This window comes from Nothoprocta perdicaria, unplaced genomic scaffold (genome assembly GCF_003342845.1).
Source record: "Nothoprocta perdicaria isolate Ctin4 unplaced genomic scaffold, notPer1 scaffold_167, whole genome shotgun sequence".
NCBI lineage: Eukaryota > Metazoa > Chordata > Aves > Tinamiformes > Tinamidae > Nothoprocta > Nothoprocta perdicaria.
Window position 1 is genome coordinate 856,264 of NW_020454838.1, and position 21,864 is coordinate 878,127.

The following is a 21,864-nucleotide window of genomic DNA, read 5'->3' on the forward strand; positions in this document are numbered from 1 at the left end:
CATCAGGTTTGCTATGGGACCCCTCAGTTTCTACTCAACGCAAGTTCAGACCATGTCCATGACACAGCCACCTACTTTGTCGTGCAGCTTCTCTGGAAGCAGCTGGAGATGCATTTGGGGAGATGCATTTGAGTACCCAAACAGCTCCTAGGTCTGAGTGAGAGTGGCAATGGCTCCGTCCTTTTTCCTGATGCAGCTATTTTGCTCACTGTGTGARATTAGGCAACTCATTTATCCACTTTTCTTCCTGTTTGTTTGAAAAAAAAAGGCTAAAGCTGTAGGGATAATTATGAGTTTTAATTAATATTCCTCTGAAGAACTGGAGAAGTGACTTTTTTTTTTTTTCCTTCTCACACTTTATTATTTGCCATGTATTTCAGTGGCGGCGGCTGTTTGGAAGAAACATTCTCTCAAGGAAGATGTCTTTTCCCTCCTTGCCCCCCTCAATTTTGTGATCCTCTCTAATGTGGTTTTTTTTTTCAACTTGTTGCATATCAATTTGCATGATTAAMAGCATGAAAAATTGGTTGCTGGCATCCCCTGCAGATCTGTGTATCTGCATTAGTCCCTGCTGACCTGTGCCTAAGTCACTCTTCCAGCTGACTTGTGCCTTTAGAGGCACTTYGTTAATAGTATTCTACCAAATAAATAGGTGCAGTGCTGATGTGGGATGTACAGTTGAACAATAATTATTAGATGTTAAAAGCTAACAAAAGGGCTCAAGTCTGGCACAAAGCGTGGCCTAGCAAAGTCCCAAGAGGCCAGTCTTTCAGCACGGGCTCGTGCATATTTACCCAAATACATCCTTCGAGTTTAGGCCTAACCTGGTAGGATTTGTTCAAAAAAGCTTCACAAAAGTGTTTGGGGTTTTTTGGTTGTTTTTGTAAAGGGGGCTGCAGGGTTACATTTTTGCGCACTCAGACATGCAGCGTGAGAAGTGGCTTTCTCATTATGAGGGGCAACCAACTGCTGAAAGGACTTTGTTCCTGCCACTCTGCCTCATGTTGCAAATTGTGCCTGCCAACCCACGTATGAGATACTAAGCAAGCAAACAAGCAACGCTCAGTTCTGCTTGTTTCAGCCTGATGGAAGGGCAAATGCAGACCGCAAAATAAGGACAATAGGAGTAAGTTACATTTTGTATGGATGAAAATGCCTGCTGGAAGTTTAGGTCTGATTTGGGAAAAGCTTCCGCAAGTCCTCAGGTTTTCCTAAAGGTTAGTGAGRCTGAAAACTCATGATCAAGGGAAAAAATAGCATGGATATATGACACGGGCAGCTTTCCTCAAGCCCATTGTGCTGTTTGCCTGTGGAGGGTACCAGGAGACTTTGCAAGGGTAGTGGGCGTTTTGGCAGTCCAGAGCCAGCCAGAAGCTGGAAGTGTGGTTTGGAGGATGCTTCTCTGAGGAATTTTAGAATCCAAATAGATGAATTTTGAGTAAACACATACCAGTTTGCTCATTTTGCTAAGTTGTAGGCCTTGATGTAGCCTGTTTGCCAAACAGGCTGCCTTCTGCTCCATGAGACCCAGAAGGGCTAGGTCCCAGTACGGCACTTGCATTTCCTGAAGAGATTCAAGAGTTCAAGAGTCGCTTTTGCAGTTTTGCTGCAGAATTCCCATCAGTGGCTGCACCAAGTTAATGGTCTTGCCCTGGATCATCGTTGGGTGGAGACTCCTCAGAGGAGTTTTGTGGAGAGAAGCCCTCCACAAACGCTGTTTCGAGGATGCTCGCCAGCTGAAATATCCCATGTCGTTCCACAACTGAGCGAGCTGGAAGACTCAAGTGATGCTTGACCATATGCTTGGTCCTCTGTTACTTCTGCAGATGTATTTTACAGCTCTAAAAATAGAGTGATACCAAGAGAGTGGGTGCTACACAGGCAGAAGAACGTTCCCAGGGGGAAAGCATACAGCTCCTGGGGCCTGCCCTCTTTACACACAGGTCATTTTGCATGGTCCTCTTCTGTTCCTCCTACATCTGTTTGTGAAACTTGTGTAAAACTTGTAGAAACAACAAGGACAGATGCAAATGGAAAGCAACCTGGCYGCTTCTGATTTTCCTGTGACAACGTCTGTGCTAAACAAAATCAAAGCTTGGGGTTTCCAGGGCAGCAAATTAGTCTCTGTAGCTACAGGCCTGTTCCCTGCAGCTAGGCTTCCAGCAAAGAAAAATGAAAGGGGAAGAAGTTAGGGACAAAGTCCCTGGGGAACGTCCTCATCAAGAACCCCCGGTGTTGTAAAAAAGACTGGAAAAAGACTCTCTGTCCCTCATACTAAAAACCAGAATGTATTAAGCTCGCGTGTTGCTGCATCGCTTTAGTGTCCTAAAAGAAGCTAGTGAGAGAACAGAAACATCATGTTTGCACACATGTGGGGCTGCTCATTATCTTCCTTTCTTTTGACTCCCATGATTGGAGGGTGATCTTCATATTTGGGGAATATCAGCACAGACCAGAAGCACTAACTTTGGGTAACTCGCTTTAAGTTGCTAAAGTGTGCAGCTCCTCACAGCAACACATACAGGGAAAAGAAGCTGAGCAAAGCAGCACCAGAGCAAAATCTGCTCTAAGTGTAATTAGAAATTTGGACTGAGGTGTTTCAGCAGATAGTGCAGAATGAAAAGTCAGTGCACTTTGCAGGCCAGAAAAGAAAGCAGTCCTTTCTAATACTTGCCTTCTGCCTTATCCCGAGTGCATTTGCTTTGCCTTTCTGATAGGAGTCTGCTCTTGCCTTTCATATTCTTTTTTTTGCTGCAACTCACAGGCAAAGATACAGTAGAATAAAGTGACTTCTGTGAACCTGAAGAATAATTCTGCTGTTTGTATTATCATATCATTGCTGAGATTATGGCTGTTTATATGTCTCCATCTCTTTCTTTCTGCGTAGTCAGAGAAATTTCCACCTTTGCAGGAAGGGACACATTATTCTTAATCAAAACTTGAGAACGCGTCAGGAGGAGGTGCAGCTGTAGATGAGCATTATCTAATTCACCCATCCTGTCATGTGAACATCCCTGCTTAATTTAATACAATTATTTCATCAGCGAGGATAATATCAGCAGCATGACTCATTTATACAACATGTTTCACAACTGCCTTTACCTCTCGGCTTCTTGTTATCGCTACTGATAATTTCCCCGCGAGCGGCTCCCGAGCAGGGRGAGCGCTGGGCAGCCCTGGTGCACGAGGTGCTGGGCTTTATCCCCATAGGAGYCTTTGTACCTCGGCTTCTCCTGGATTTTGGTTAGGCCGTGGTGGATGCGCCGAGAGCGGCTGGGCAAGGCGCTGACTGGCCGCATTGTTCCGGGCACAACAATAGCGCCATTGTCTCCGGCCCAGACACGGCAGCCAGGGCTCCGTATTTTGCATTTCTGGTGAAATGAAGATCTCCATGAAACAGGAACGGGGTGGGGGGAAGGAGGCCGCCTTGCTGGAGGGGCGGCAGCAGCATTCTTCTYGTAACCCCCTCTCCTGCTTCCTGTTTCTAACTCGTTTGGCTGCAATTTGTACTGTCAAGGTCATTTAAATAGGCAGCAATACGTGGCAAATGCGTTCCCAGAGGTCAGGAAAAGCCTCTTTAGTAAAGCATGCTAGGCTGTGCTTATGCCAGGTCATTTAAGCACATTTATATTGCCAGTGAGATGATGCACACAACGTAGTTCGTGATTTCGTAATAAACTGCGCAAGCTGGACCTTCAGTGTGTGCCACAGTGGGATGCRGAGCTTGGGTTTAAATTACAGTGCGATAATTCAGGAATTGTGTTTTTAATACTAAACTAATCTGTTTAATATGTCAAAAGAAGCTAGATTTRAAATCCAACTAAATCATCTGAGTTCTTCTCCCCACCAGCACTTGTTTCCGCTCTCTGGTTCCTGCATCTGAGCTATCATTTTTTCGTTCAGCTCTTGGTGTTGAAGAAGTGCCATTTTTAATACTCAATTTAGAAAGATCGTCAAAATCAGATTCCAGACTCTTCTTTCTCCATTTTCAGGCAGAAGTGAACCTTTTGTCTTAGAAGGGAATAAATAGAGGCAGCTTGATCTGAACTAGAAAAGACAACATTTCAACCAACTAATACTCATGAGAGAGGCAAAATTCCTATGTCCATCTGAAATTCTGCACTGCTTCACTCTATGACCTTGATCAAGTTTTTTTTTTTTTCTTTTCACTCTGTTTCATTCTTTTCATTATGTGTTAGTAAGCACTTTGTGTTTACCTAGCATTTTACATTTTCCAAGGACCATACAAACCTTATAAAAGCAGTGTGATACACACTCAAAGTGCCAGCAGCATTTCTGCTTAAAGATTGTTTGTGAGGCACTTACAGAGCCTTCCATTTGAGGATTTCCCATGTCTTAAATATGGTGCTTAAATATGAAAGCTCAAAGCTGTACAAACCCAGGTGTAATGAAACTACAAAATTCCACTCTTGAATCTCGTCTTTCTTGCTGTCTTTTTACCCTCCAATGCTGGCGTGGATGGAGGGTTCTCCTATTTTCTCCCCTCTCTGATCTAGAGATCACCTGAAAAGACCCCTAGATCAAATCAAGGACCCTGAGCTCCAGCGTTGTGGCTAATGATAGACTGATAGACTTCCCGTTCCTGGGAAGCAAAGCACCGGCTCGGCTGAAAATAGCARCGATCCTGCTGCCGCTGTGATGCAGGGGACCGGAGCCTCTGCACCAGTGCTTCACGGCRTGCACTTCATTTTATTAGCCCTCCATCATGTGTTTTTGCTTATGCTTTACTCTCCACATTTATTTTTTTTTGTCTATATTTTGTTTTGTTAGACAAATATGCTACTTTTTAAAGGAAACATTGCATAACCTTTAATCGAGATCATATTTTACTTTCATCACATCTGTGTTTATATTATTACAAGCCTTGTGGGTCTTAATGTCCTCTGCTCTAAGCAATAATCATTTGGGCTGATATATAAATAAATGGTTGACTTTGTTTAACTCTTAAAAAATACTGACTTGTTCTTATCGATAGCATCTTAGAATAAATCTGCATGTCAAGAAAAGGCAGAGACCAATCAATACTGGGCTTCCTTTAATAAAAAGCAAGTTCAGGGAGTTKTTCTAGATTCCACAACCCCACTGTATAAAATAAAAAGTCTCTTCCAGCTGTTTAAAGATGCAAGCAAYCTGGAGTGAACAAGCTACATATGATTTTTTAATTATTGCTCTTATTCGCCCTAGCTGGAAGAATGTTAGCTTGAGGAAGTTACAGTAAAAACAAAGGTAGGCCAACACAAAATGCTCCTCTTGGTTACGCAGGTGCAAATGAATAATGAAGGCAGTGCAGTCCGCCTTGGTTTCGACTGGAATGGCACAGCATAGAAACTCATCCAGAGAGATTTCAAATTTGTGTTTGCATGAAGAGAAAAGGATAAAATGTCTCACTGAGTGTAGGCATGGAGATCCTGACGGTGCTGTTCACTTTTAACCCAACTGTAGGTAGTTTTTTTAGGTAGTTCAGGTTCAGCCAGGTAATTTTATACTCCTGTGGGATAAATCAGTGCATTTCTGTTGTGTTAAAGGGGATGACTGAAATTCTTCTCAGCTCCGAATCTAGAAGAGAATTTCTAAACTCTCTGAGTCTTTRATGTACTTGTGTTTCAAAGTGGATGTGAAAATGCTCTTTGAAACAACAGAAGTTAAAATGTTATGAAGACTAAATGATGAAGTAATATCATTTTATAAATACATAGAGCTGCTTAAAATTGTTTACTTATTCTCCTTTGTAAGAACCAAGCTTGTGTGACCTGCGATTAATTTACCATTAGCCTGAACATGCAAGGAAAGTGAATGAAGAGGCAATCTGGGATGACATTTATCAGCTCTGGAACTGTCACCTTCTATTATTTCCACAAGGCCTTATGCTTCTTGGCTCCGKAGAAGGCTGCACTGACTTGAATGAAGAAGAGCATTCTTAACTACCAAGAATAGTTACAGCAGGGGCAGCTGCATCACTGGATGCCTAGGATGGAAAGGCCACTTCCCCTATTTCTAACTTGGGTTCAAGGAGACCCGAAAGACCCAAAACCTGTTGCATGCTGGATTAGCACAAAACCTTGCCTTCACACCAGGATAGATTAAAAAAAAAGAAAAAAAAAGGAGAAAAAAAAAAAAAGAATGGAAAAATTGATTGAGGAAAGGGAGGAGTGAGGGAAGGAAAGAAAAATAAACTTTCTAGGGACAGGATAGAACAAGTGCTTTGATTGTCCCAGAAAAGACAAGGCTGAAAAAACTTCTAACTCTAGGAGACAGATTGGGATCTGAGCTTCAGTTGAACGTACACAGGTTTGGAGGCAGGTTCACATTGCTTCTTCTAAATAGACAACTTGCTGCGTTTGGATGGGTTGTTGATGAGTCTGAAGTTATGTTTCTGTGCAAGCCATTTCTTCCTGCACCACTCTGGAATGTCTTAATTGGAATAATGGAACAGCAGGGCAAGCCCCCTTCCATTTGGCTAATACATAGGTCTATCTTATGCCAACTCAGATGAATTTGTGCTTGCGCAAGGGAAAGAATAGCCTCTCAAAACATCAGTTGCTTGTTGAACTGGGATGAGTTTTGGAACACCTGCATCGCCCAGAGGCTTCAGTCTGCTGCCTCAAACCAACAAAGCAGATCTCTGCCTTCCAAATGCCTAAGTCACTTGTGACAATGCAATATAGACTCCTAAGACAGGTTTATCCAATGGTTTATCCATTGATTCCCTGCCTACACCCTTTATTGTTATGCAAAAATTGCCAAGGAGAGCTGAACTATCACTTTTAAGAGGGCAGTTTTGTCCACTGCTTTCCTGATTGATTTGTTTACTCAGCTTTATTTTTAGCTATGGCTATAACAAAAGCATAAAAATAATCAAATGCAATCAAAGTGCTTAGTTCAAAGCATGAGATAAAGCTTAGCTGCTTGTTTAAGGTAATTGAAAAGCTATAYGCCAATGCATAAACATTATGTTTGCAGAAACATAAGCAAATTTGGTGGTTTGAGACATTCCTTTATCTACATCGTACTTCCATGTACAATAGGCAGCCATAAAATTCCTTCTGTGCTAGAGCACAACACCCTCTGTGGAAAAGAATCAGTATTATACGATAGTAGTTACTGATAGTTTAGTAGTAACTGTAAAACACTCCAACATTATGAATCTAATTCCAGTCTGCTTTGCATTGCTGTAACTCAGAAATAGCTCTATAGAGCTGAACCTACGTACCACTTAGGAAGATCAGAATCAACTTCTTCTGTGGCTATAGCTGAAACAAAATTGCTCAATGGAACAACATTCGCTTTAGGTAAAGGATGAGTTTCCCAAATTAAAGTGTCAGAGGAAAGCTAAGCTAATATGTGGGCCTTGACTCTAATACCACATGCATTGTTTCGGACTACTTTAAGTTAAAATTATTATTATATTGTTTCTAAAGTATCCCCTTTTCTGAAATGTATGTTTCCTTTTTCTGTTTTTCTATTTTTATGATGATCAAACAAAAGATAACGTAGAATTTTAATGTATTTCATAGCAATGTGTGAATAATGAAGCCAGGTTTATGGGTAATTCCAATTACCTTTTAAAAGAGAAATGATCAAAATTTTCTGGTTTTGTGTGGTAATAATTATTGAAATTTTGAAGTCCTGCTCAGAAAAAGATGAAAAAATCTAGAGAGTTTTACAGAATTATCCAGGCCATCTTTTCCAATTTTGTAGAAGGAAATGGGAGACCYTTCTTGCTTTCTTGTTCTGCTGCAAGAGAAGTGTATTTCTTATGATATTTTTGTGCTTGCAATCCTGAGCTTTTTTCGGAGGAAAACAGAAGTCAAAACAAAACAAACCCCAAAAACCCAAAGCATACTTGCCCAGCTGGGAAGTAGAGAGCTATTGAATTTTTAAGTAAAAATATCTTTCTAGCTCCTACTTAGTTCACCTTTCTAAAGCTTAAAACAAAACAATAGAACAGAACAGTAAAATGACTTTTTAAAATTTTCATTAACAGAAACATATATCTTATGATGAGAATAATTTCTTCAGGGACAATCCTTACATAAAAAAATGCAAATAGAGAATGTTCTCTAATCCTATCGTGCTCATTTTCCAGCCCACTGGCCATCTCAGTTCCAAAGTGGCATGACAAGGCGGTATCACATTTGATCTTAATATATATCATAAAACCTTGCAGGTTTAGAACTTCATGTGAACTGAAAACAACTGTCTTCGCTTGGGTGGTATTGTGCCAACAGCCTTTTTTTTTTCTTTTTTTTAATAACATTGTTTTGTCTTCTGCTCATCCTAGGATGAAGTGGCCCAGCCTCTGAACCTTTCAGCCAAACCCAAGACATCTGATGGCAAATCTCCCACCTCACCCACCTCTCCTCATATGCCAACTCTGAGAATAAATAGTGGGGCCAGTTCACTAAAATCCTCTGTGCCAGCAACATTAGCTAGTCCTTCAGCCAGAGCTAACACAATAGGTAAGCTCACTTTTATTTGTCCCTCTTCCTGTGCACTAGTAGGTGTTATTAAAGAGCGGGCATTTATCACCCAGTGCCAGACAGTGATGCATAAGCATCACAATTTGACCCTAAAACTGCGTTTATTGGTATCAGTGAAGAAACTCCTGTCTTACTTCACAGAGCAGGAGGAGTGTCTTAACCTTGTACACAGCAGCCTAGGAAAACAAAAACCTGTGTTATTTGAGACACTGCATTGTCAGTAACAGGCAATAAATGATGTATGTTTAATGGCTTACATTAGGAAGAGACAGATTCTGCCATGATAACTTAGCCAAAAAAAAAAAAAGGAAAAATAAAGTGGTGAATAATCTTTTAACAAAAATTTCCTTGCTGGCTAGAAGTTTAGAGATGCAGATAAGTCTTTGGAATATTACAGGTTTAATGCTTAGTCCACTGAAAAACGAGACGGGGCACTATTTTACCTTAGTCTACCAGACTATTGGCTAACTAAAGCAGAAGACACCCATCGTATTTGCTTTAAAACTAGTTTGAGGTTGTATCTTGCAAACAGTCCTGACTGTTTTTCTGAACATCATTCTGTAAAACAACATTCCCTTTTCCTCTCATCAAAATTGACTTTTTGTCGAAAGATGATCTAAATAATAATGGTCCTGGTGACCATTTTACAAGTACAATTTTTAAAGGAACTGTTCTTTGTGTGTCTGTATAAATAAATGCTTATGCACCCTGTTCCTGATCCTTCTAACTGAAACATGTTATTGGAAGAAGTGATTTAATATAACCCGAATTAAGATTTCAGGATGTCAATTGAAGTCTGGGTAGGGAATCAAATGTGCAGGTAGTTGTACCCTTGCTATTGTGGAACTTATTGCTCCTAAAATGTCTCATATTGTCCACTTTCAGAGATGGCAGGAAGAACAAAAGTAAGCATAGGTCAGAGCTATTTCTGTGTCATCACAGTGCTATATTTTCTTTCTCTATGGGTCTCTCACAAGCTTTTTGTAGCCCATATTCTAACTATATAGATAACAGAAAGACCCACAGTCACGTTCAGTTACAGATTCCACTCTGTTACCCTTCTGTTGTACATATATTGTTATTCCTAATGTTGATGAACTTTACATAGATAGAGGATATTCTTCTCTGTCTTACACAAATGAAAATAAATAATCTGGCTTGATATATTAAAATATGTGAATGTTTCATAAATGCCCCGTTGTTAATTGTTAGCAGTGTTATTTAGCCCAGCRCTACACTTGGATAGGCAACAATGCATTTCGTCTTTAATTTGGGTGGCCCTGCTGCTGTCCGTGTACTGAGTTCCTTCTTTTTTTTGTCCACATTAAATCCTTTGTCTTCAGCAGAGTGAGCATCACATTTAGCTAAGGAGTTAAGCATCTGACCTGCATCTCAGTGGCAGGACATCTCTTGTTCTCTCCTTTCCAATCTTCTTTCCCTACACACCTGATATTTTTCATAGGTGTGAGACCCCCGCAATTTACTTCTTTTAACAAAATGCAGATTTTGAAATGCTGTACCTGTAATGAGTGATAATGTAATTGGATAAAAGCTGTGAGGATGAATGGAGCTTTAAAGGTCACTCTTGTAAGAAGAATTAATGCGTTATACCATTAATAAACCATGGAAAACTGTGGAGCAAAAGATAACATACTTAAGTTATTGTTAATGACATAGAGTTCACTGCTGTATATCTCCTAGCTACAAATATAGAAAGTGACTTTTTGAGGTTGCTGAGCAGTATCACTGTGCATACTGTATATATAAGATAAGCGTTCTTTAAATGTGGTGCAGGAGCAGGACAGACACAGGCTCCTTCTATGAAAAGTCTGTCCTTTACGGAGGACTCCAAGAAGATGAGGCTTGCAAGCACCATACAGAGCCTTTTCCTGCTAACTGCTAGCTCAGACCCCACCAAAGTTAAAGCATGAGAAAGCCATGATCGTGTAGACACCTTTTGGTGACCATAAAATCCCGTGCAGGCCGTTGGAAGTTACCTCCCAGCTGGATGTGTGCCATGAAAAGCCCACTCCTGCTGATAATCTCGACAGCGATTTTCACAGAGGGGCTCAGAGTTAGAAGAGGGGAGAGGCTGGGCTGCCTTTTACCTGGAGTCTCCCAGGAAGGGGCCCTGCTTGTGGACCCGATGCCAGGCAGCGCCCTGCGTGCGAGGGAAGCTGTGGGTCCCAGGGTTGCGGGGTGCACGTGGAGCCGCCAAAGCCGGGAGCATCCCGCGCCTGAGAACGGAGCTGCAGAGCCCGGCGTGCGGCTGCGCAGCCCCCTTCCAACGCCGTCCCTGGAGCCTCTCCCTGGAGCCTGGGAACGCTGCTGCAGACTGAGCAGTCACCCATGTCACGGCTCCATGTATGACTTTAAATCCAAGCGGTTCTTTTTGGGAACAGGCATATGTCCGTGTGCTAAAAACAGAAACAACTTCTCTCTACCCTTTGCCATTATCTTCGACATCTCTATGCTAGTTTGGCAATCCTTGTAGCTAAGTGCATTTTATGTAATGCAATTCCCCTCTCTGTCAATAATTCACCACCTACCCTAAACAACAATAATTTACATTCAACTCACTTCTATATTAATCATTTCCCTGCACACCAGCATCTTGGCAGCTACTGAAAAACATAAGGAGTGCTTGCTTTTATTCACTGTCATGTGCCAAACTGTCTCAAAGATAGCAGTATTCAGGAAAAGCCAAAATAGTCTGGAGAAGGGCATGAATTCCAGTTCCTAGGCAAATTCAGCTGCATTACAGATTGGGAGTATTATACCTAGCGTAATCAAGAGCACAACCAGCTTTTAACACCACTGTTTGTTTGTTTGTTTGCTTGCTTCCTTTTTAATTTATTCTGACTACGGGCAAGCTTGATCAGGAACAGATGCAAAGTGGGGAAGAAACGGAGCGAGTTGTTAAAATGGAGGTTAAAAAAAATATGCAACCGGTAGCAGTGTGTAGGTGCRGGTTGTACCCTTCCTTCTGCCGGGAGAGCTGGAATTAGTCGAATTCCACTGGCTTGGAATTGCTGAACTGGGTCATTTGATAAAAGCAGCGTGGATCAAATGAATTTCATTAAAAACTCTCAGGGTTCTCGGGTATTTAGCCAAAAGCTCTCTCTTAATACAATTAGCAGCCCTCAAACTGCACAGAAACTTCTGCTTTTGCACTTTCTGCCAGACGAAGCCCAGAGCGCCGCTCCGAACGTAACCTACAAAGAAACAGTAAATAATAAAAAATCGCCCCCCGGCCCCCAAAATATCTTCCGAGCAGGGCAGCGCTGAACTAATCTGACACGGGCTTCCTCGCCCGCAATGTTGTGAGCAGCAAGACAATGTGCTACGTTTTTTGGCAATCGGTGGATCAGATAGAAGAGTCTAGCAATACAACAAGGATGTGTAATCTGACATGATTAGACAAGGCTCTTTAGGAACAGAACATTCATAATTGAGACAAAGAAAGAGTATTAATAACACTTTCCTAACACGGCAGTTAGCCATTTTATATTTCCTTTCTTTAATCTTAGTGTTTTTCAACAAATCATGGGATTTAATAGCGTGTTTTGGCAGATTAGAGGATTTATGGCCCAGATGTTTTTTGTTCTAAAAATGGATTAGGGTGTAAAGTTTGCTGGAATCCATGGAACATGTTGAGGCAAGCCGGTCATTTTGTGTGTGATTAGTGCCTGCCTTCTGTCTCACAGTCCCTCCATCTGTCACAATTCGCCAATGGATCTGGTTAGATTTAGCCTCATGTCACAAACAGAAGTCCCTTTTCTGGGCAATTTCATATTACAGATTCATTTTATGCCATTTTTATGCCCTAGTTAAAAGACAGAAAGAAGGGTGTGCGCGTGCAGGCGCGTGTGTATATGTCTGTGTGTATACGTCTGTGTGTGTATACGTCTGTGTGTGTGAAGGGGGAGGGAGATGGATAGATATCAGCCTCTGCTTTAACGTTTGCAAAATAGACGGGGGCTCCGCGTCGCCCATCAGTATTCCATCCTACACATCACATGCAGATCTTAATAAGTATAATCTACAGTGCGCTGAAGGAAAAAGAAATGACAAAGTGTCACATTCAAAATTAAATAGTATTAGCTGTGCCGGTGATGCTTGTAACATTTTAAAAGGAAATAATGCAGTGACTCCGAAGGCTAAGCCCTGGGCTGTGAATTTGCAGCGAAACAGTGGACATTTGACCTACTCTTAGCAGCATGAATAGGAGTGGGAATGTAGGGCCGTGTAGCTGTGGTTCCTTATACATTTCTGAATGACAGGTGGTGGTGGGGAGCGTTCGGTGGATGAGGTTTCTCTTCCCAGCCATTATGCATTTCATTTCTATAGCAAACCACCGCCACCTGTGGTTTATTTTAATGTATTCACAAGATTTTAGAAGGGGGAAGAATAAAAAGGGGCTGTTTTTAAGAGTTTGGGATTGCTGGCCTGATCAAAGCCTCTCCGAACTCCTATCCGGTTACATCCTGCTGCATACAAACCACAGGACTAACCTCTGTAACGTCAGGAAAATATTGAAACTAATGGGATCAAGTGTCAGGACGCTGATTTTGGCGCTGCCGTTTCTCGTGGTTTGTATCCAGGTGGCTCTGTCGTAGCCGTAGCAGAACCACCAAGCAAAGACAGGTTTATGGGCTCTACCTTGTAACTCTTTCTCACTAGCAGTGCTAAAGCCACGGTGGATTTCGCTGACGAAAGCTAAAGTGTTTTCTTGTGACTTTCTTTTCTTTAAGACATCCTTTCTTCTATCACGTCGTCAGGTTATTTAAATGACCACGATGCTGTTACCAAGGCAATCCAGGAGGCCCGGCAGATGAAGGAGCAACTTCGGAGGGAACAACAGGTGCTCGATGGGAAAGTGGCTGTTGTGAATAGTCTGGGTCTCAATAACTGCAGGACGGAAAAGGTCAGTTCCCGACGCTGCCGTGGTAAATGAGACCGTGTTTATCCCTGCTTACAAACACGTAGCTTCTTCCTCTCCCTCTKTTTTCCTCTCTCCTTCCTCTTGCTCTGTTTTCTTCCTTACTTTCCAATAGAAYAGTGGCTTCCTCTAAAAAAGCAAGCGGAAGCAAATGAAAACCGCAACCAAAAAGCTGACAAGAGCGAGAGAGACCTGGAGGTGCTTGGCAGGGGGGTGATGGAGCAGGGGGAGAGTTAAAGCCCTCACAAGAAATTTGGAGGCCACTAATTCTCTGTTCCAGCCTGTCAGTATGTATTATGACAAGGTGATCTTGGAAATCTCTGGGTCTAAGTAGAAATCTTGCTTTATGGAAATGCTTACATGTGTTTGGGAGATGAGCTGGATTTGAAAATATTCAAGCTTCTTTAGGAACATAAGCTTTGCTGATACTCGGGCTCAGCTTCTGGGTATTTAGCCCTGCAAGGTTGTCATATATGATATTTTGTGACCATCGCAATGTAGCACTGTCAGGTCATGTTAGRTGACTTAATAAAACTGAAAAATCAGGGAATTGACAACACAAACTGCACCAAGTCTTTCCAGTGAAACTTAGAAGCAGAGGAATGTGTGGGCCTGGCCACTTCCTGCTTTTCAGTTGGCTTCCCAAGCTGCACGGTAACAAAAAGATACAGACAAAGTGAGTGTTTTCTTGCAAAGCTTGTACATGCTGTAGCTGTCACACCTGTCAAAGGGGGCACGATTTCCTGCTGCTCTCGGGGAATCCCTGGTGTCTTTCTGTGCGCTGGCCCGGCTCACGGAGGGTAAATGGGCCTGCCAGTCCTTCAGCTGCTGCCTTGGCAGTGAGATGGCCTCGTAAGGCTGCCACCTACGAGATATATCCCAACTCTTGTGTGCATCTCAACTTTCTCTGTTTCGCAGGGCGTTTTCTTGAACTCCTCTTTCCCCTGCAATATTTTCTGGGATGAAACAGAATCATGCAATGCAACTGAAAAGACTCTTGCTTTTGGGGTAAACCAAATCTTATTGATGCCTCCTGTAGTGGCTTTTCACTCAGGGACCTTGTGGGAATCATTGTGGTGGCCCAAAAGATAGAATGAATAAAAATGATCAGCTCTTTAGCAGAAACTTGAAAGTAAGTCGGTCATCCTAGGAAGCTTGTGAGTCAAACAATATTGTCCAGAATGAGCAGATTGCTAATTTGGATAGCTTTCCATTTTCCTTGGTTTTTTTTAGATGGAGTTTGATCAATAAGCTGTGAGAAGCCAGCAGTCTGGGTAATGAATGTTAAATGTACGTGTGAGTCTCTCACTACTGTACTTTTCTCATCAGCCTATCCTGGGTGTAAATGATGTAGAAATGACTCCAATTTCATGCACTTTCTTGAGAGGAAGGGGAAGGAAAAAAGAGGTCAGTGTAATAGGTATCTGGCACTATACACAGTCTCTTTGAGAAGAATAAGAGCCTTGGTATGGGGCGAGAGAAAGAGAGCGAGGGATGGAGCGTGTTTACGGCATTTCATATGGAGGAGTACCAGAAGGGAAAAGGGGAAAGCAGAGTGTCAGATATAAGAAGAAGTGATCACAAGCACAAAGGAATTTATATTCAAATATTTAAGCATTCTTGAAAGGATGCTCGGAGCAGAAATTTCTTTTCTCTGCTCCCCATGTAGAAATGACTTTAACACTCAGCCAGATGCTAATGCAAAGTGACTCAAGCTATTCCTCGCAAGCATAGCTAAATTGCCGTTATTTGTTAAGCACATTGAATTCAGCTGTGGATACAGCAGTTGGTTGCATTCAGAAAGCATCTGTACCCTCTTTTTTTCTGGTTTTTTTTTTTTTTTTTAATCCTCCAAAGCAGAGACAACTCTACCTATCTCCCCCCTCTCCTCCCCTGTGCTGGCTGGGAATTGTCAAGTGACAACCGACCAAATCCTTTTGGACAGGAAGCCTTCATCCTGAGTTCTATATACTTGCAAAGCAGGCCTTGTGGTTGGATCAGGAAGCCCATTAAAAGCACTTTGATGGTATGGAAATTCATCTTCATGAAGCACCCAGGCCCCTAAGCAGCATGCTGTTTAGCTGTGGTTACAGATCAGTCATTCACATCGGAGGGCAGTAATTGTGCTGACGGCTTGTACGGCAATGGAAGTACATAAAATAATCCCAGGCCCTCCACCATGGCACTGCGAGTTAATCTTCTTTAATACAGATCAGCTGTTGTTCTAACACATGACTTAATGCTGGCTCTAGTGACTCTGCAGAGCCTTTTGATTAAGTAACAGGAGTGGAACCATCTGCATTCACTTTATTCTGTTACTTCCCTATTGTTGGGATTCTCCTTAGCCCTTCTGTTTTCACTTCTCACCCTCGAACCACGTCGAAGTTTATTTTCCTCTCTAATTCAGGCCTCCTGGTGGGCTTGCACGAGGCAGAGAGTTACTTTACATGGTAGCAGGAGGAAAAACATTGCATTTGCTGCATTAGAGTTTTTTTTTTTCCTAAAGCAACACTAGAGTTTGGAGGTTTTGAGAAAATAAATGGCAAAACTTTTACCAAGGAGGCACTGTTTTATTTTTATTATTTATCTGTTTGCTTATTTGTTTAGTGTGGAGACAGGCAAGGGCGGAACCTGACCTGTCCTAGGTGAGAATGCCATTTTGGCTTTTTTGGGGGACTGCTTAAAGGTAATAATCACTGGTTAAATGGTTGTCCTGAGTATGCAGAGTCTCCCAAGCTGAGGGATGCCTGTCTCTTGCATTTGACCCGAGAGAGAAAAGTCGAAGGCAGGGAAGTTTGGGTGCCCCTTCCTGCCTGCCGTGTATGTTCTAGCCCCTCCACTGGCTATCCAGATGTGACATTCAGATCCAGAGAAGCACCTGCATTCTCTAAAGCTTCCCGACTTTGTAATCTTGTGCTCCAGCTAATCTTTTCTCCTTTGTCAAGAACAAGATCTGAGAGGAAGGCAARTGGTGCCATATTTAATGAGATTTTATTTGAAAGATGCTTTTTTTCCTGTTTTCAAGGAAAATGGTAGTTGGGAAAGGCGGGTAGTGAGAAACAGGATGTTACAGCAKAGCCACGAAGGGTTTGGGTTCAGAAGCTCCACGTCTTGCCTGGTGCCTGAGCTGCAGCCCTGGAGCTTCTCAGACAGCGTGTGTGCTCACCGGTGAGATGTTGTGGCGGGCAGAAGAGAGCAAAGAGAGGATTAGTCTGATATTTAGCTGTGTGAACATAGGCATGCTCATGCATAAAAACGTATGTTATGTCTACACTGACATATAGAAGAAAGGTCACTTCATGCAGGGAGAGTTCCAGTCTTTATGGACAAACAACGCTGGTCTGGGGATATCCAGGATTTTCCTCCGTTCTTTGGGGATATCCAGAATTTCCCTCCATTCTTTGCTGCCACGGTCACTGTCACAGAGCTCACTCTGAGGCTTGTGGAGCTTTTCGTTGTGCTGATCCTAACTGCTTAGCTTCCAGATCTGAACTTGCCAGTTAGACTATTGCTAGGGATGTATCCTCCAGGAAGAGCAAGTGGGTTCAGACCTGGAAACCACCCTGGTGAATCTCTTTATTAAAGCCCAGAGGCATTTTCCACATGTGTCCGTGATCCATTATTTAGCTTTCATGTTCCCGAGATGGGTTCCCTCTGGATGGGCAGGCCTGTCAGCTGCAAGGCAGCAGGTAAGCAGGAATTCTGCTGGGGCTGARGGGATGCTGTGTAAAAGGAGTCACAAATGGGAAAGGATTTTCTAAAGTGACTAGGATGATTTGGGTGAGTCACTTCATGGGCATCCAACTTGGACCATCTTCAGCGATTTGATTTTCGGAGGTTTTCAGGAAAAACTATGAGCATCATGATTTTACTGAAACCTATTTTAATTGCAAATGCAATAAAACATATTTTTACTTTACTTTTCTTGGAAACATTTCAACGTATAAATGAGAAGTGTGTGTATGTTTTTCTGGTTTCTTGGAAACCCAGGAGCATAGTTTTCCTTGTAATTGCCATCTCCAGTTAATTATAGCTTGATATGTGCTATACATAAGCAGCGTTACCTTTTTATACATGTTGCTTAGAGTGCAGATTGTCACCTAGTGCAAGCAGCACAGCGGGCAGCAGCAGCAGCAGCAGCAAGTGGCCTCTGGTCTGGTTCGGTCCCAAGCAGCCACAAACAGGACGTGCACGACCAGAAAGAGGCAGCGTGAGTGCGCGGACATGCCAGCCCCTCATCTCCCCATTGCACTCCCAGACATTCATATGTGTGCCCTGATAACTGTAAAAAAAGTGGGTTGGAAATAAAAAAGGAGAAAAGGGATGTGAAAGCAGCTGTTGTGCACGCTGGTGCAAGCACAGGTACGGCTCTTCGGAGGTGGTGCCCGCTGAGAAGGATGCCAGCGGCTGTGGCAGCTGGTGGGGATGAGCAGCAACACCAGCATGTGGAGCCCGGCCGTGCCCGAGCGCAGCCCTGCTCGGAGCGTGCGCTGGGAGGAAGGCGTGTGGACACATCCCGTGCTTCATCTGAACCAGGATACAAGTTCTCTCCCTCTTACTGCTAGGAGCGCGTCCGCTTAAAAGGCTCTGACATGCGCTTGTCTGCTGGGCTGTAACTAAAGAGCTATTTGTAAGAATATTTATTCCAGCACTGTAAGCAGGAACCTCTTTTATTACCCGTGCTCACGGCAGAGCAGGTTCAGGATGCCTTTCCTGCCGTTGCCACCCGCCGCTGCCGCCCCCGCCTCTCCCTCTTGCCTTTAACAGAGTGCCAAACGTGGAATGACAGTGACCAATGTTGACTTAATGTGGCTGTTTAATAATGAAAAAAGTGTGTCAGTTCCAGCGTTAGTTACAAATGGCAGTAAGTATATCGGGTGGCAGCCCTGTAATAATTTTACATCCATCATTCCTTGCTGATGCCTCGCTGGCTGCCTGATGGATGGGGCTGGCCCAGTTAACCCCTAAGAAACCGCCGTGATCTGCTGAGCTGAAATGAGGTCTGGAGRGGAGGCGGGGGACACAAAGGCTCCCAAACCAGCAGATCCTGCTGTCGTTTTAACTGCATAGCAGAGGAGCCCRTGCGACACATGGGATTTACATTTCTCCTGCAGTGGAGAATTTTACTTCAAAATCATACCTTTTTTCCTCCTCAAATCATTACGTTTGAACCAGAAAATCAAGAAGGAGCTGGAGAAGAGATGGGCAGAGAGGAGTAGAGAAAGGCTGGGAAAATAGTCTGCCCCACTGCTTGCTGCAGGCTCTGCCAGTCTGTGGGTCCAACTGGAGTGAGTAAGTGGCAATGGTTGCAACTGGGTAGAACAGAATGAGGGGCAAGTTGGACTTCCCAAATGGGAGGAACCYCTTGGAAGTAAGCTGAGATATGCAGCACTTACAGAATCATAAACCAAATCACCTTCTGAAGGTTAAGCCCTATTCGTTTTCATAATCTCCATAGTATCTTACTAGGGAAATACTTCAGCTTTCCCAGTGACTAGGAAAGACTAGTACCCGCAGACATTATACACACACACACACACACATGCACACTTATCCCTGCAAATTCAGCAGACAGGTAATTTGTCCTGCAATTTGTAGGCCACTCTATTCCTCCCTGGCTTGTAAAACACTAGGAAAGATGATCAGGGAAACCCCTTTGTTCCCTTCCCACCATGCAAAGAGATCCTTCTGCTTGGCATAATGATTCTACAATGGGGGAACCAGGGAGCATATAGAGGACAACAGACTGGTACAACGTTATCTTAACAACTGCGTGTCCCCTTCGTACCCTTTGCCTGCCCTCTTCTTAATTTTCTCCTATGGAGAGTGTGTGCAAACAGAAACCCTTGTACGCAGGGTGCAGTCCCCCGTGTTAATGCTATCGACACAGGGCAGACAGGTTTCCAAAAGCCTGACAACGCGGCGAGCAGATACTGTGTCATGGGCCATCCATCACTGCCGAGGGCGGCCTTTCAGCAAGCCCCAGCAGCATCACTGTTGGGAGTGATGTGAAGGAGTCCTCTGCTCAACGGAGCAGCTCAGGCTATTGTAATTTTTCCTGAWTTTTTTTTTTTCCCCAAATTTAATTAAGAGCGCATGTCAAGTTTGCACACTGCAAAGATCAAAATTGTTTTTGCCCAGCATTGGTAACTAAGCATTAAACATTTTGATTTGCTTCAGCTGAAAGTTTATTCTTTTTTTCATTTTCCTTTTTTTTTTTTTTTTTCATTCTTTTTGCCATTTGCTTTGTGGAGCTTGTGTATATTTATATTTACAGCCGCTGCATTTAATGGCCACATGCCTTCTTTCCACAGATGGCCAGTGGAAGACTTCCCCTCCCCCTTTCTCTTTTAGTAAAGCCTGCCTTTGGTTTTGCTACTTTTGTCACAGTGCCACTACTCACAGTTAGCAAGTGCCTACGCACGGAGGGAGAGACTCTGCAAGGAAGATGGGTTTTCATTCCCCCAGGGATTTTAGTTCTTTTTTTTTTTTTTTTTTTTAGAACACTTCTTTTTTTATATTTCTTCTGATCGAGCATGATCTGCTAAATGTCCAGATATATTTTTAAAAAAACATGTGAGAATGTATGTGGGTCTGTGTTTAATACATCATTATGGTGGGGATGCAGGGGCAGGGTAAGCTCATAAAAAAATTAAACACACAGAGGGAGTGACAAATCCTGCCCACAGATGTGTGCATAGAACTCCCATTGAAGTCAAGGAGAGCAGCACGCAGCCAAGTGAGGGAAGACCCCTGGATCYTTGCAGCTGTCAAAGTCCAAATGGGAATGCAACTCTTTCACTCCGAAGGACAAACACTGGAAAGATTTGCAGGCTAGTGCGGATAAGTGAGGACTGCAGCTGCTTGTAGGAGGCAGCTTAATAAGAGGACGTCTTATTAAGCCCAAGCAAGATGGATCACCTTCCTCCCCCCCAGATCMTACATTTGGTTTGGGGGTCTTTTATTTCTTTTCAGCTTTTTAAGTTCTTAGCTTTGCCCTGCAGTCACGAGAGCTAGTTTCTTCCTGGGGTTTTGTTGTATTCTCGCATGACCACGTGGGTGCTGAGAGCAGCGTGCGAGGGACATGCGTGGGCACCCTCCCCAGTGCAGTGTCCTCTGCAGCATTACAGGGGCCAGGCCTGATTCCCCTGCCATGGAACTAAACCCACCCAAGTCAGAGCATGCAAACTATTGCAGTTGAAGTGGGAATTGTGTCCACTCAGCCTTCCGCCAGCCTGTTGTGTTCTGTCTGTCCTAGAAAGCAAAATCTCATTCAGCTGAACACTCAACAGTCCCTTGCATGTTTGGAGGGTGCAGAATTTTACCTTGAATTGTATCGATGCCCATGCTGGGGAGTGAAAAAACTGGCAAAGAAAATGGGGTTTTCTTAGGAAATAGCCCAAAAATAACACATGAGCTTCTTTGCTAGGCTTGAAAAAAAATGTAGGCAAAGGTGCAGTAGCCTTCACTGTTTTAATATCTTCCAGGAAAAAAACTACCAGAAGATTCATCAGAATCTGTGTCTCGGTAGTGCTGCCAGGCAGTTAARCCACTCATTGGTAGTAAACAACTGCCAGGGACATGGAGCCTGATTTAAAAAAAAAGAAAAAAAAAAAACTTTATGTGTGTGCAGAGCATCTTCCCCAGGATATCTTGTGTGTGTTGTGATTTTCATCCCGTTTCGTTTTTGGTCTGCCATATCTTTTCCCTGTTTAACCCTTCCCGTCTGGCAGACCAGCTGTCATGGCACTTCCTGACTTGCCATGAAATCCTTCATTGGAGTTTACATGGCAGGTTTTGTCCAGAGACCTCAAAACTTTTCATGAAGGTGAGAAAACGTCAGGAGCCTCATCCCTCTTCGGGAATCTAACAGGCAAAGCACCTGAACGGTTCAGAGTTAGAGAGCGTGTGAGCCCAGCAGGCAGCCTGGAGGAGAAACTGGGTCGTGCAACTCTTAGCCTGTTTGGATCAGCGGATTACAGCTGGATCTGCTTGAGGTCAGCGCATGCATCAGCACTGTGAAAACTTCTGCAGGGAGRAAGCAGCTGCTTTGCTTTTGCTTTCCTTTTGATTTCTTCTTTAAAATAATGGACTGGCCCAGCCCTACCCGTCTTTCCATTTGAAAGCCTTGTCGTCGGCTGTCTTGCAGAACTCATAACCAAGGAAAAGGGGGGTGTTTGTGTCTTCACTTCCTGTAGAAATGCTGAATTTTGTCACTTTGTTTCCAAGTTTCCAAGTAATACGTTTTGTTGAGGAAGTCAGTCTTTTATGGAGTAAGGTATTTTTAAAAAGAAAAGTACTTGGGACTTAACTCTTAATTGTTCCAGGTTTTTAAGGATTTTCTTGGTTTTATTTCAGTGTTTTCTGTCTTGCCTTCAGTGCTTTGAAAGCTAGTGGCTTGAGAGCCCTTAGAAATTGAGC

General features: G+C 43.2%; 1 protein-coding gene across 2 annotated transcripts in view; it reads left to right on the forward strand.

The window, feature by feature from the left end:
* The window catches only part of SOX5 (SRY-box 5), a 271,463-nt gene that overhangs the window by 231,857 nt on the left and 17,742 nt on the right, over nucleotides 1–21,864 (forward strand). The window contains exons 10-11 of one of the 2 annotated variants that reach the window (XM_026035780.1): nucleotides 8,303–8,480; nucleotides 13,256–13,428. In XM_026035780.1, coding sequence (XP_025891565.1) covers nucleotides 8,303–8,480; nucleotides 13,256–13,428 — 351 coding nt within the window. The remainder of the gene's footprint in view (nucleotides 1–8,302; nucleotides 8,481–13,255; nucleotides 13,429–21,864) is intronic. The other variant, XM_026035781.1, reaches the window with a different exon arrangement.